At 44.0% G+C, this 15,450-nt stretch overlaps 1 protein-coding gene across 4 annotated transcripts in view; it reads right to left on the bottom strand.

The window, feature by feature from the left end:
* Positions 1-1,066: 1,066 nt before the first annotated feature.
* Positions 1,067-15,450, bottom strand: part of invs (inversin) — a 37,425-nt gene continuing 23,041 nt past the window's right edge. For 3 of the 4 annotated variants that reach the window (XM_036133492.1, XM_021308831.2, XM_036133500.1), the window contains 12 exons: positions 13,623-13,732; positions 13,197-13,368; positions 12,619-12,774; positions 9,959-10,080; positions 8,353-8,460; positions 8,158-8,264; positions 7,883-8,092; positions 6,488-6,684; positions 5,867-6,371; positions 4,280-4,431; positions 1,402-1,488; positions 1,067-1,320 (listed from right to left, as the gene is read on the bottom strand). In XM_036133492.1, the coding sequence (XP_035989385.1) occupies positions 1,205-1,320; positions 1,402-1,488; positions 4,280-4,431; positions 5,867-6,371; positions 6,488-6,684; positions 7,883-8,092; positions 8,158-8,264; positions 8,353-8,460; positions 9,959-10,080; positions 12,619-12,774; positions 13,197-13,368; positions 13,623-13,732 (2,042 nt within the window). In that variant the 3' untranslated portion in view covers positions 1,067-1,204. The remainder of the gene's footprint in view (positions 1,321-1,401; positions 1,489-4,279; positions 4,432-5,866; positions 6,372-6,487; positions 6,685-7,882; positions 8,093-8,157; positions 8,265-8,352; positions 8,461-9,958; positions 10,081-12,618; positions 12,775-13,196; positions 13,369-13,622; positions 13,733-15,450) is intronic. The other variant, XM_036133507.1, reaches the window with a different exon arrangement.

Genomic DNA, 15,450 nt, shown 5'->3' with positions numbered 1-15,450 from the left:
TATTCATAACCCTTGAAGTCTTTCACATTTTTGTCAGCTTACAACCACAAACATCGTCGTTTTTCTGCTGGGATTCCAGGCGACGGGAGACACAAAAAGTAGCGCTAACTTGTAATCTAGAAAGTGTGACGGGCGTACGTATTCGTCCTCCCGTCAGATCGGTTCGGACATGAGAGCTTTGTTCAAGCTGTCCCCAAAAAAATATTGCACAACTTCAAAACCTACAAGGGCAAGACCTGAATTTACAGCCCAGAGATTCAGAGAAGCAGGCAGGAGGGCCATGGTAGCTTTGGGGGATCCACAGATCTCCACAACTCAGGAAAATCTGTCAACGGCAGCAGTTTTAGTCGTGCATTCCACAAATCCGACCTTTATCAAAGAGCTGGACAGAATCCTTAAGACATCTTGTTTGCACTTTGCTACGAGCCACGTAGGGGACTACATGTGGAGGAATGAGACCATAAACAAAAGCTGCGGAAACCTGTTAAAACCTGCAGAAGACTTAGGTCTGGGGCAAAGGTTCACCTTCAAGCAGGACATCAACCCTAAACATACACTGCAAAAACTGAACTAAAAATAAGTATAATTTTCTTAAAATGAGTGTATCTGTCCTTGATTTGAGCAGGTAAATAAGATGATTTGCCAATGGCATAGGATTTTTGCACTTAAAATAGGAACAACTCATCTCCATCATCTTATTTCAAGTGTAGGATGTCTAATTATCTTATTTTAGGGGTCAAAATACTCATTCCATTGGCAGATAATATCATTTACCTGCTCAAATCAAGGACAAAAACCCAAATTTTAAGAACATTTTACTTATTTTAAGGTCGGTTTTTGCAGTGTACAGCCAGAGCTGCAATAGACGATTTATATCAAACCATATTGACGAATGTCTGGACTGAACTTTGGTTCAGTACTAATTTAAATTGAATTGAAGTCCTGTAAACTGTGCTGCAGACGCCCTCCAACCCACCAGCCTAAGATTAAACTATTGTGCAATGATTAATGGGCAAATATCTTTGTCTCTAAACATACTCTAAAGCAATGCACCCAAATACAAAAGCATCGCACATTTTCTTTTACTTCATAATAAGTAATAATGTGAATTAAGTCCATTTCTTAAAATCCCAATAAAAAAAAACCCAAACAAAAACTGAAGTTTGTTTTTTGGTAAGGCACTGTTGGCAGACAGGAAGTGAGCTCAGTGTTTCCCGCGGCCTCTCGTCCCCTGTCCTGCACTCTGCGGTCTCAGGTGGTAGGAGAACTGCTTGGCTTGACTCAAGGCGTCGGTCAGGTGCACGAAGTCTAGACCGCCCACTGGAACACAGGCAGAAGATCGACTTTAGGGAGCCTGAAAGTGTGCCAACAGACGTTTGTCGTGTGGATGCATGCTCTTACGCTGACTCTGCGTGCGTAGGGGAGCGTCCAGCAGGAGGTGGGGCTGAGAGCCCTGCAGCGAGCGTCCTCGTCGCGCCATAGAGTTACCTAAAAGGAGGGTGCATGAAAATATATATTTATATTTGGATGACATGGAGGGGATGTTTAGCCCCGTCATTTCTGAATTCAGGAAGCTGAGGCTGCATGATGTCCTCTTGTCTTTATACACTGCAAAAAGAGAATAAGATTTTTGTTGCACTTAAAGTAGGAAAAACTCACTCCATCTTATTTCAAGTTGTATTTATGTTATTTTAGGGGTAAAATACTAATTCCGTTGGTAGATAATCTTTTATTTATCTGCTCAAATCAAGGACAAATGCACTAATTTCAAGATAATTTGACTTAATTTTAGTTCCATTATGTCCCTACTGTCACACTTTAACAACTGTTGAAGGGCTTGAGAGTTAATTCCTATGGGGCTTATTAAGCTTTTTTTTAATTATTACTCTGTTCAAACAGCCAGAAAAATCTAATTGAAAAGCGTCTCAGGTGCGACAATACAACCAGTTTGACAGATTTTTAAACCGTCTTCACAATTCGAGACGAAGTTTAGCTAAACCACAACATAAATATGATTTAAAGTTACGAATCTTCAAAATGTAAAGCGCCTCTGTAGACTTAGACAACTTTATTGTCATTTTGTATGGACAAAGTGCGTACAGAACGAAATTTCATTTGCATACAGCTTGAAAGATCACAGTAAATTGCAGTAGATTTCAGGATAAAGATGCAGCAGCGGTTTATGTAAACAATTGAAATGTAAACATTGTAAAAAAAAAAAAAAAAAAAAAAAAAATCACAGCAAATTGCTGTAGAAAGTCGAGAAACATTTGAGGGATCTGGAAATGTTTTGGGAAAACGTGTGGCTCAGTGGAAGAGCAGAGCCACCATGCAGAGAGGCTGTAGGCCTCACTGCGTCGGTCCAGGGTTCGATTCCCCACCCGAGACGTTCACCGCATGTCTCCCCCCCTTCTTTGCCCTCCTCCCTGTAAAGCTGCTAATGAACAAAAACGCATAAAAAGGTTTACCACACTAAAGCGAGCAGCGTTAGTGTGTCGAACATCCTTCGGATTCTTGGAAATAAAAAACAGGACGGAGTGAGAAAATCCGCCTTGTGAACGTGTGTGTGTGTGTGTGTGTGTGTGTGTGTATAGCATCATAAAGGTGTGTGTGAGTGTGTGTGTGTGTGTGTAGCGAAAAGCCCTACGCAGTCGTTTGACATTCCCCGTGACAGCTCTGAACTTTTCACAGTGCCAGGAACTGTCAGGAAGGGAGAAGGAGAGACAGAGTGAGAGAAAAGGGGGGAGGAGGAGGGGAACAGCCGCACCGAGGACCCTTCTGAGGTTGGGGAGGGGGGGGGGGAAGCACGTGTGTGTTTCTGCCTGTCCTCCTATCATCACCTGGTGATGTGCGCTGAAGGTCGGGCCTGTCTGAAGGAGCGAAACCATGGCAGAAAAACCCGGCTGATAGTGTCCAGATATGAACACTGGTACTTACACCTGAGAGCTCGTCGCTTTCCGTCCAAATCCTCAGCTTTAATCGTTTCACAGGGCGGCAGCAGCAACTATTTATTTCTCTCCTGCTAAACTCAAACCACCAACTTATTTTAAACAGTTGAAAACGCATCCCAACATTCACCGGTGGTTGCAGAAGCTGCTGCCACGCCCGCTCACCTCGGCTAAAAGCCAAGGCAGCTGTTTGATTGGCTCTCCTCCGTGATGTTACTGGGGTAACTAACTGCTCCATTACCTTTGAAAACAACTGATGTGACAATAAATAAAGTCATGGAAGACGCATTCATTGTCAAACAACCTGTTGCATCGTTTCCCGCCCGGTTCTGGTGTTTATTTAGAGTTATAAAAGCTTTGATACTGCCTAGAAATGTATTGTTTCTAAGGGTCTTTTAAGTAAGAAAATAATCATTTTAAGATCAATTACACATTTTCTCAGCTGCCTGTAGTCAATTTCCTGTAAGAAACCTGAACTGCTTGGAGACGAGCTGCATAATTGTCCTCCGTTTCTGATACTCAAGTGCTCAGATGGATTTTGTCCTGAGCAGATGCTTTGAAAATCTTTGGTTTTTATTTTAAAACCACAAACCTCGATGCATTTAGAGATGGGTCAACAAAAAGTAGAGCAATAGTGGAAGGAAACGGATGTGCTGCCCTCCAAAGTTTATAGAAATAAAATTGTGAAACCTGTTTGCCTGTTCAAGCTAAGTCAGATTAAAAGGCGTCGATATTTAAGTATTTTTCACAGATTTTCAATTATAATAATGAGTAATTGTCGTTTAAACGGCTTGCCCCACCTGAGGTGTGGTCCTCTGCAGCTCCTCCACAGTAACCTTGTGCCTCATTCCTCAAGGTGAGTCAAGGCTAACCATGCCATACCCTCTCCTCTTTTCAGATGATTATAAAACCAGATGTCCGCTTATTTATAGTGTGTTCTTATGTGTTTTCTATACTGCAGACTGTGTTTGATTTTTTTTTCTCCTGCATTATTGTGTTATTGTATAAGTAAGCACATGGTGAGCGTTGCACAGTCCAGAGTCAAACTCCTCGTATGTGTTCACATACGTTTTCATGATCCTTTTCAGACATAATCACTAAATTATACATATAATTATATAGATCATTATTTATACATAATGTTTGTATCTGTTTAATTTATAAATTTCACTGGATTGTCTGAAATAAAGCTGATTCTGATGAGCATATTAAATCAAATGAATATAATTCATGAATTTTGTGGTTGTAACTTGACAAAACTTTGAAAAAGTTTTTGCAAGGCGCCGTAAAAGCCAAAAGCTGCGCTTTAGCCAGTCACCTCTGTCTCTTACCATAGATGCTCTGCAGCACGGAGCTTTTACTCGACGCAGGTTTGCCAGGCGCCGCTCTGTTGTCCATTTTCTTCCTTCCGTGGGTGCAGCTCGACTTGCTCGGCTCGGCTTCTTCACAGGCCCTCACCTCTCTCCTCCTGCGTGCACAGAACCTGAAACCCCCCCCCCCAAAAAAACATGGCAGATCAGACGGCGTTCAAAGGCCCGAACGCTGGCAAGTCTCCAGACCGATGCTCCATAAGCCTAAACAGAGTAAACAGTTTATTCGGGGCACTTAATAAGCGGCATGTTGGCAATCTAAATGTGAAAGTTGCAGAGAAACAGAGGGCCTCCCGCGGCGAACTGGCAGCCTCTAAGAGAAACACGGCGAGCGTAAGAGGGAGCAAGGAGCTGCTGGTAGCTATTAAGAGTAGCCCAGCTGAACTTTTAGCCTCTTGTTAATCTTGTTTGAACGTTTTAGATTATAGCATTTCTGGTCTGACTCTCTCCCACGCTCTCTCCCCCATGGCTCTCCTGCTGATGGCATCCAGGACACTTAATGTTCGTTTGGGTGGGGGACGTGAGGGCTCCATAGACATTATATACGTAGACGCGTCATTGGGCGGGTTCTGCCTATGCTGCGATGCGTCAGAGCGTCCGCCATTTTGAATGTGGCAAATCTGCAGTTACTCAGTCACTTAAACAGTATCAGAGGGACTTTAATCTCTGAATATACTTTGTATTCGCTTCATTCTCCTGAATTTATTCTCGTAAAGAATAAAAATAATTAAAAAAATCTAACCTGGCCCTATTACTCCAGGAGTGAAATAATTCTGCAAACTTTGACTATTCTGGAAATGTTCCCTCTTAATTCTCATAATACGTTTTTCTCATAACATTACCACTTTTATGTTTTTTTTTTTTTACTTAATTGTCCTAGGTCTTTTTTTTCTCATATTAGTAATTTTACCTCTTTAATACTCCTCCAAAAAGTTTGTTCCTAAAGATTCACATCGGACACGATTCACATATACATACATATATATACATATATATATATATACACACACACACACATATATATATATATATATATATATATATATATATATATATATATATATATATATATATATATATATATATATATATATATATAATCACAAAGCTATTTATTTGGCTTATTTATAATACTTGAAAATCTATATATGCACATCTATGTCTAAATACAATAGTCTGTACTGTATGCAAGCTAAAAACCTTGAAAAAGAATGGTCTTGCACAGCTTTTTCCTAGTGTTGCCACTCTGCAGCTTTAGTGTGTCCAGTTTTGCACTATGGTGCAGCCTTAGTTTATAGAAGGCAGATACAAGGAGTGAAATCAGCCCAAATACATTTCCATGCAGCACAGGAATGAGGCGTCTTCTCTCATCCACGTTCACTACAACAGAACTTCTGCCACATACAATATGGCGGTGAACCTGCGCCCTATGACGCGTCTACGTATATGATGTCTGTGGAGGGCACTGCACGGGACTGCCGGTGTCCCACAGTTAAAACACACGTCGGAGTTGGTGAACTCCATTTCCAGGTACGAACATCGACCCACCTTTGCCACGCTCGCTGGAGGACACGTGCGGCTTCATTCCTCCTGACCCGCTCCTCCTCGGTGCCTGTTGAGGTCACCTCAGGCTGCGCTCTCCTCCGAAGCCTCTTGGGATCTGAAGAGGAGCTGCTCCTCAGTGACGGAGGCTGAGCCCGGTCTCTGAGAGCTGCCTCTGAGGTCGGCTCCTTGTGGCTCCTGTGCTTGCGTGAGGAGTCTTTCTTCCTGCCCTCTCCGGGTCTCGCCTCAGCTCGGTCAGCAGGGGAGACGGCCGTGGAAGCAGCAGACGCCACCGAGGAGGATCGTTGCCCAGCTCTGGGCGCTGTGTGGGGTGTGGGTCTTGGACTGGGGGGCTCTCTGGAGCCGGCGGGAGAGAGGAGCTTCTTCAGCTTGGTGTGCTGCGGAGCTTCAGACGCGGCGTGGTCGCTCAGAGTAGAACTGCAGCTCAAAGCTTCAGGGGCTGCATGTCTTTCAGCTGCGATACTTCTTCTGGATAACCTGCTCCTCTGGGCTGGTAAAAAGCCAAAAAATATAATTAACAGATATAATTTCTCTAATCAGGGTCTATTTAACCTGTTTATTATCATTATTGTGTGGCGGTAACACGTTTGCGTACTGCTTTTGTACCTTTATGCCTCCCTTCTTTGATCTTTGCGCGGTTCTTCGCGTCCAAAGTCGAATCGTTCACGTTTAGGCCTTCCACGATGTTCGTTAAGAGGAGCTCCTCCTGCTCCGCTCCCGACGGTGAAACCCGTCGTCTGTCTGCGCCGTCCTCTGGAACCCGCTGCGCTGCCCCTCTCCTTCGCTGCCCTTCCTCTCTCTTTCTGCAAAAACAACACAAAAAAGAATAATGACCAAAAAACAAAAAAAAACAAAAAAAATAAAAACGGCTTTGCATAAAATGCACAGCAGGAAAAAGCTGGAGTCTGAGCGTAAAAGAGTTCACGTCTGGAGAATTTAAAGAGTTTTGATTACCAGCTATGCTAACGATTAATTATGATTTTCATTTTTAAATCAAACTAAAGCTCAGAATATTAATTTAGAACCCGAGCTGCAAACCTGTCCTCGTCTTTATCCCTGCTGGGTTCCTTGGTCTTCATGTTCTCTAACTAAATTACACCCAGATGGACTTAATTAAAGAATAAGGTGTCTTCATTTAGGACTATCAAAGGTAAAGGGGGACCATTTCCATTGCTTGACACACTTTTCCGGCTTTTATTTTATATCATTTTACTTCAAATGAACAGTTATGCGCTACTTTCTGTGGGTCTATCAAACAGAAGCACAATAAAACCCGCTGAAGTTGGTGAATGCAACGTGACAAAATGTGAAGAGGTTCAAAGGTTTGGTCATTTTCTTGCAAGCTGCTCCCTTTATTGACCTCAGGAGCCACAGAATTAGTAATCTAAGCAGGCGTATGTTTCATTTCTGTTATTTATGTGGGGCAAACTCTTTGATGCCTAGAAAAAATTTGCTCTTTGATTATTCGGCAACAGAGTGGACCCAGCTCAAAGACGCCTCTGTCCTTCCGGTGTTGCCGTAAAAACCTCAAGTACGTAAACTTCACATTAAACAGCTCCGTGGCTCCATTTATACGTTTTGCTCTGAAAGCCGAAAAAGATTAATTTGTTCCCCCCGTTTAAACTAAATCTGCTAATCCAAACGAGGGGGAGACAGCGGTGAGCAAACAGCCAACGGAGAGCAAACTGGAGGCCGGAGACGGAGGGAAGACGCATGTGTTTACGGGACGACAGGAAGGAGACGGACGACAGAGACGGATAGCGACGACTGAAACTACAACAGGAGACAAACAGCCGGCAGAAGATGTCCTTCTGAAGGGGAAGATCTCCTCCACCTCTCCTCACGACGACAGATAAAAAGAAGAGATGCACGGATCCGGTGTTGACTTTCTGTCGAGTGTGACAAAAAGCCACGGCATGGACGGTCAGGCGTGGCTGCACAGCTGGAGCCTGCTCACACAGAAGGTATCTCAGGTGCGTGCTCGTTGTGTGCTCCCCTCACTTGGCCGCGTCCTTGCGCAGTTGCTCGTGCCGCATGAGGAGCTGCTTCCTCTCCCTGAAGGCCTTACGGACGGTGTAGCCCTTGTAGACGGCCTGGATGGTGGCGGCGGCGATGTCCTGGATGGCCGCTATGGACAGAGCGCCATGCTCCAGCATGAACTGGGTCACCTCGCTGTGGCCCCCCAGCAAAGCGTAGTCCAGGGGGGTATATCTGCCCAAGACAAACAGGTGTTAGTTAATACGGCCGCCCTCCCTGGCCTCGTCGCCTCTCCTCACCTCTCCTCGGTGTGCTCCATTTGGTTGGGGAAGGCGTTGTAGCCCAGCAGCAGCTTCACAGCATCCAGGTACCCGTTGTTGCAAGACCAGTGGAGCGCCGTCCGCCCCTGTGCTCCCCCGGAAAAAAGAGGAGACACGGATCACGTTATCGGCCTTTATTAGAGCCGAACGCATTTGCACCAATCTAGTCTTCACCTCCTTGTCCTGAATGTTTGGGTCGGCATTGTTCTCCATGAGAACCGCCATGCATGTGATGTAACCACCGTAGGCGGCGCACTGCAACGGAGTGCGTCCCGCGTGATCCTGCGGTCAGAAACAGAATTAAGGAAGGAAAAAAAAAAAAAGAAAAGAAAAAAAAAGAGAGGAAAAAAAGGAAAAAAGAAGAAAAAAGGGAAAAAAAGAAAAAAAGAGAAAAAAAAGAAGAAGAAAAAAGTGAAGAAAAAAAAAGAAAAAAAACCCTTAAAAATGGACTCGAACAGCAGAACTTAGCGCTTTTTTGATTTTTTTTTTTTTTTTTTTAAGTATTCATTTGGACTGTGACTGCTTTTTCATTCTTTCCTCTCCAGTTTCTGACCATTCTCGGTCAGAAAATAGGGTTTATTGTTCGTTTGTTAGGCCTTGTAAGGCCGACAAGTGATTCTTTCAGGCTTCAACCAAGGCACCTAAGCCCAAAAGATCAACCGTCAGTGTCTGCAGGTAGCCATAAACTGGAGTTTAAGCATTTTGTTTCAAACAGGCCGACAAAACACACAACGGCCCCAAATCTATGGCTAAATCTGAGAAAAATACTGAACACACTGCAAAAACGGAACTTAAAATGATTAAAATTTTCTTAAAATGAGTGTATTTGTCCTTGATTTGAGCAGGTAAATAAGATGATTTGCCAATGGAATAAGATTTTTGCTCTTAAAATAGGAACAACTCATCTCCATCATCTTATTTCAAGTGCAGGATGTCTAATTATCTTATTTTTAGGGGTCAAAATACTCATTCCATTGGGAATCAAGGACAAATACACTCATTTCAAGAACATTTTACTTATTTTTAGATCCCTTTTTGCAGTGCAATAACTAATTCTTCGGGGGCCTGTGTCAGTCGTGACTTTTACATTTTCTAGCCACTCTGCTTCCTCTGTGCTTCACTTTTCCTCTTCTTTATGTCTCCAAGCACACAGTCTGCCATCACGGTTGGCTAAAGGGGATCCACAGAAAGCGGTTAAAAACGCTGCCAAAATTAAAAGAAAGCGACTATGAAACTGTTCATCAAGGACCACAAGAAAGTCTGAAACACGGGGAAACAAAAACTAAAACGTTTATGTTAAGTTTAAAACTTACTGCACGGTAAATCACTCAAACAACACAAATCCAGGTAAGTCAGTTTTTAAATTACAGGCAGGTGCCTAAACCTCAGCAGGTGAAGAGAGAATGAAAGCAGATGAAAGCTCATCTCTAACAATATCATTTATTAGAAGGCTGTAAATGCCACCCATCTATTGTGTATATCCACAGACACACTCAATCCTAAAGGGAAATCATCAATTAATCCATCATGCTGAACGGAAGCTGTAGAAATGGAGAGAACCCCCACATGCACAGGGAGAACATGCAGAAAGACCCCAGGCTGGGACTTGAACCCTGGACCTTCTTGCTCCAAGGCAGCCACGCTGACAACCATGCCACCATTCAGCCAGTGTTTAAAGGAAACGAATGATCACAGGTTCCCGCCGTGCACTGAAAGACGCGACACAAAAACAGACTCTAAGGTGCTCTTTCAGGTCGTGAGATCTCTGAAGCATTTCTACCTGCACGTTGGGACTAATCCCGTTCTCCATCAGTATCTGGCAGACCTCGGCGTTCCCCCCCAGGGCCGCCCAGTGGAGAGCGGTGTGACCGTCCACATCGACCAGGTCAACACAGGCGGAACCTGCGTGTCATTTGTTTGGGAAACGTAAAGAACAAGACAATTAATAAAGGAAGAGAATTGTCTGACAGACGACTGCCAGTCTAGGTGCCCTGCAGAGAATTTTATTGCCATTTTATGTGTTAGATTAATGCAAAGTAGTGCATAATTGTGATGCGTTGTTTTTAAAATGATTTCCCCTTCATGTATTCACTGCAAAAATGGAACTAAAAAGAAGTAATATTTTCTTAAAATGAGTGTATCTGTCCTTGATTTGAGCAGGTAAATAAGATGATCTGCCAATAGAATAAGACTTCTGCACTTAAAATAGGAACAATTCATCTCCATTATTATTTTAGGGGTCAAAAAACTAATTCCATTGGCAGATAATATTATTTACCTGCTCAAATCTAGGACAAAAACACACATTTTAAGAAAATTGTACTTATTTTTAGAACCATTTTGCAGTGTTCAGCCCCCCTTGACTCTGGTATTGCTAAAAAAACAAAAAGTTTAATAAACTATCTTCAGAAGTTACCCGATTAGTAAATGCCATCCACCTGGATGTAATTTAATCTCAGTATAATTAAAAAAAAGTCCAGCCCTCAGAGGTTTGTTAAGAAACATGTAGTGAAACAAGCCATGAAGGGACACAGGAAACATGGAAGAAGGTCCTCTGCTCGGACGAAACCAACGCTTTTTTGACAAATACACAAAGTGCTACGTTTGGCAAAAAAAACTAACACCCTGAACACAACATACCTCCTGTGAAAAATGGTGGTGGCAGAATCAAGCTGTGGGAAGCTGCTCACGGTTAATGGAAAGATGACTAGAGCTTAATCAGGAGCAATGCTGGAAGACCTGAGAGGAGCACAGGTTCGCCTTCCAGCAGGACTACAACCCTAAACATGCAGCCAGAGCTACAAAGGTTTGGATCAGGCGTCTCTCACTCCAGTCCTCGAGGCCCGCGGTCCGGCAACCTTTGGATGCATCCCCGCTCCGACACAGCAGAATCTAATGAACGTTTAATGACCAGGGGTCTCATTTATGAAACATTGCGTAGAATCCATACTTAAAGTGTACGCATGCCAAAATAAATGAAAATTTATCAAACACACACACACCAGCGTGTAATTTTCCTATATAGATCTCCGCTGCACCTGAATGTTTTGCCTCATGTTCTGCTTCTCTTCATGCTCACATTTAGTCATGGAGCAAATCAAAAATATTACTGTCTATTTAAATGACTCAGTTGATTTTTTCATGGAGAAAAAAAACAAATAAACTAAAAAAAAAGAGGGAGTTTACTAAACGTGCAAATCAGAGTTAAAAGCACAGATGTTGACCGCTTTAAAAGAACTTGTTAAAAAGTGAGGTTGATTGCAGTTTCAAACGGCTGAGCGTTCAGGTCGACATTCTGAGGAGCAATGAGCTAACTACTAAAGAAACTACTAAAGCGCATCCTCTGCGTTCTGGGCTTTGGAGAGCGGGTTAGGATGCAGAACCTGGGTGCTGTGAGTTATAGCAGAATGCATAGCTGGGAGTCTAAAGCAGGGTATCATCATCATCAATGGCCACATGCAAGGTCCTCCACCAGTGCCAATACATCCACAGCGCAGCATTACACGAGTGTGTTTGACTGTTTAAAGTAATCACAACTTCTCAGAACTTATCTGTTAATCTGTGGGGTCCTCGGGGTGGTGGTGAATGAATGTGAAACGTTGTGTGGACTTTGATTTAAGATTTAAGATGGATTATGGGCATTTTTTTTATTATTGAAAAGGTGCTTAAGTATAGTAATGCGTCACCAGCTCAAGGATGTATAGCACAGCGGTTTTGAACGCTCCTGATAAAGTCGACCCGTGATTAAAGTCTGATCTGGAGTAAAATTGAACGCCTGAGAGGAATCAAGCAGTTTGGCTACAATTCACCACGTCACCATCTGCCTCCCTGCCTCCAAAATGAGTGTACGCCTGGGTCAGTGTTGCACATTTCCCTGACAAGTTTTTTTTTTATTTTTTTATTATAGATCCCAAGTTTTGCATAAAAATTGAGGTATGCAAATTTCAGGCCCTATTTTGTGCGGACCCAAACTTTATTAATGAGACCCCAGGCTTTTGTAAAACTTGCAGACATGCCAAGGGGGTCACTCAGCCTCTTGATTCAGGTGTGCCGCAGCAGGGATGCATGCAAACGTTGCGGGACAGTGGCACTAGAGGGCTGGAGTTGCAGAAAACCGAAGCCACTCTCCATCCAGTCTGACTGACCTGCTGGAATTGGGCAAAATGTCAGCCTCCAGGTGTGTAAAGCTGGAAGAGACACGACCCACAAACACCTGCAAATGCAGCTGCAGAGAAAGTCGGCCCGACAAAGTAATGACACATGGGGGCTCAACACAAACGCATTCACTGATTTAGATTTTTACCTTAACAAAAAAGAGAAGACTTCACAGTTATGTGCAACTTTGTCCATCTATCGCACAAAATCAAGGAAGTATGAAATGTGTTTGCAAGGCACCGTGTAACCACGGCTCGCTAACGTGTAATTAGCACACACACACACCTTTGATGAGCGTGAGTATAACATCTTTGTAACCCATCTCGCAGGCGCGGAACAGCGGCGTGTGCTTCATGACGTCCAGAGAGTCGACCGTCGCTCCCTTCTCCAGCAGCAGCCTCACCGTGCTCACGTGGCCTGACAGGGAGGCGGCGTGGAGCGCTGTTTGAAACGCACAGACAGCATTTATCAGGACGATCCTGTAATCGAAAAGGCGAAACACCCTCAGGATGCTGACCCCCCCCCACCCCTGATCTCTTTCTTTCTTCACTCGTCCTCTTGAATGCTGCTCCTCTGTGGGCTAACCAGACAGGGGGCATCTAATGAGGAGCGACGCAGCTCCTCCTCCTCCTCCTCCTCCTCGTATCCAGTCAAGTGCATGAGAAGTGATTTGGCCTCCAGTCGGTTCTTCCGTCCTTCACTCCAGCTCATTACCGCGACTCCAGCACGCCATTCATGTATGAACGACGGCTGGCTGGTTCGGCCGACGGGATACTCCCATGCTGCTTATGTGTATATACAGTATGTCACGGGTTTTTTTTTTGAGCGTGTGCGTGTCAAAGGTCAGGGTCCACGCTTCTCACCGGTGCCGCCGTACTTGTCGGCCATGTTGATGTCGATTCGAGGGGCGAGGGCGAGCATGGTGCGGATGACGTCGTCGCTGCCCTTCCCGGCGGCCCACATGAAGGCCGTCCGCCCCTCCAGGTCGGGCTCGTCTTTCACAGACGGGTGCGACAGAAACACACCGACCGTCTCCTTCGAGCGCAGAGAGAGAGAGAGAGAGACAGCGGCGGTTTATTAACGGCATTAATTGGACTCGTTATGACATCAAAGCAAGCAAACGTTTTTTTTTTCTTCCTTTGTTGAGCTTGATGGCTACTGCACTCAAAATCACAAAGCGGGTTGATAACATCTGACCCGTTTAATCCTTAAAGCGCCAGAAAGATAAGAAACACTTCAAAACTCCAGTAATTTGACTAAGGTATCAGCAAACTGTGCGTGAGACTCACAGCGTTGTTGCTCTGAGCTCCGTAATGCAGCGGCGTCGCTCCTTGGCTGTCCGAGGGAATCGTCCCAGATGTGTTTCGCTCCAGCAGCAGATGGACGATTTTTGCATGCCCTGAAAAATCAGTTTTTGTATCAGGAAGACATGAAGTTGGAGGGGCAGAGACGGGGGACACACAAACCCACGACCCTTTATTAAAGCGTGCACGTCCCTGTTCAAAATGGCGGCTTGTTGTGTCGACGTAAATCTGTTTATTTTAAAAATGTGGCTTCAGAGAAACCTGCAGCTTTTGGGACCAGATCTAGATTTAAATTTTGGCAAGGCCGTTCCAAAGTTGTGATCTCTCCCGGTGGAGCCGTTCTCTTGTTGGTTTGGATCTCCGCGTGACTCACATTGATGCGGGAATATGAAACCCTTCATCATACTCTGCTTTCTGGCACAAACCTGAACATTTTGGGGTCCAAAGTGACGGATTTCTCAAACTTTTCAAACCTTTCCCCCCCCCCACTTTGACAAAAAACTGAATTTCCATGTAAAGAAAAAGGAACCCCAGGTCATCGGCTTGTGGTGATGGACGTTTTTGGGTCGAGCTTCCCTCATGGAGCTGTAGATAGAAAGTTTGCTTCATCAGACGACAACACACGCTCTCCCACAACACGCTTTTTGCCAGGTCTTAATGAAAAGGCTTTTTGTCTTGCAACTCTACCCCTGAGTTCAGACATATGGAGATTACATGATATTATTGTCACATGAGGAACACATTCAGTCCTTGTTAGAAATTCCTGCCGTCTCTTGGTTGCCTCCCTCGGCGGTTTTTCCATATTTTCTGGGGAAATGTCCAGGTTTTAAAATGTCTCTTTTTAAAATGACTATATTTTTTCCAGTGACTGATAACTCTCTCCGCTGTGGCGAGGAATTCACGCAATAAGATCATTTTGATCCATTGTGACCTCTGTGTAGAGTGCAAAAAAAAAAGGAAATGGCAAGAAAATCCAATCAGATTCACTTTAAATCTAAACAAAAGCTGCTCCAGCAAAGTCTCAGTTGGAGTTTTGTGCATTTATGTCACTCTTACGACTTTAAAAAAAAGTTTATACAGCAGAGCTTCCTGTTTGGTTTGGTTCTCCTTTTGTACGAGGTCTGGTATGTCTACCTGATGAGAGTCCGAAAGTACGACCACATCACACCCATTCTCCGCTCCCTTCACTGGCTTCCTGTTTCTGCAAGGATTGAATACAAGATCTCAATTCTCACCTAACAGTGCATCTATGGAAATGCCTCACTACACCTGAAGGAACTGCTCACCCCTCTCACTACAACACGATCCCGCCGCTCAAAACACTTAAACCACCTCCTCCTCCTCCTAAGCACCATGGGCGACCGTGCCTTCTGCTCTGCCGCTCCTCGGGCCTGGAATGCCCTCCCTGATCATCTGAGGGAACCGCAGACTATTTAAAAAAAAATTAAAAACATTTCTTTTTAGCAGGACGTATGACTTTTAACATTTTACAATTATGCTATTGATTTTATTCATAAGTGTTTTAAAGCGATGCTTAGTTTTAAATTTTGATTTTACCCTTCTATGATGATTTTACCTGTAGCACTTTGAGATTTTTCTTAAATGTAAAGTGCATTACAAATAAAATGTATTATTATTATTATTATTATCTACCTCCTTCAGTGCTGGCATGCTATGGGTTGGGTGGTGGTGGTGGTGTGGGGGGGCAGATAAACAAGAAAGAAGACAAGTAAGGAAGAACAGAAAGAAGGACAGTGGGACATGAGGAAGGAAGAATACAGAGCGGAGACGGGGAAAAAAACAAATGAAGAGA

Source organism: Fundulus heteroclitus, chromosome 3 (assembly GCF_011125445.2).
Source record: "Fundulus heteroclitus isolate FHET01 chromosome 3, MU-UCD_Fhet_4.1, whole genome shotgun sequence".
NCBI lineage: Eukaryota > Metazoa > Chordata > Actinopteri > Cyprinodontiformes > Fundulidae > Fundulus > Fundulus heteroclitus.
The sequence above is the reverse complement of the archived record's forward strand: the minus strand, read 5'-3'. Positions and strand labels throughout refer to the sequence as shown.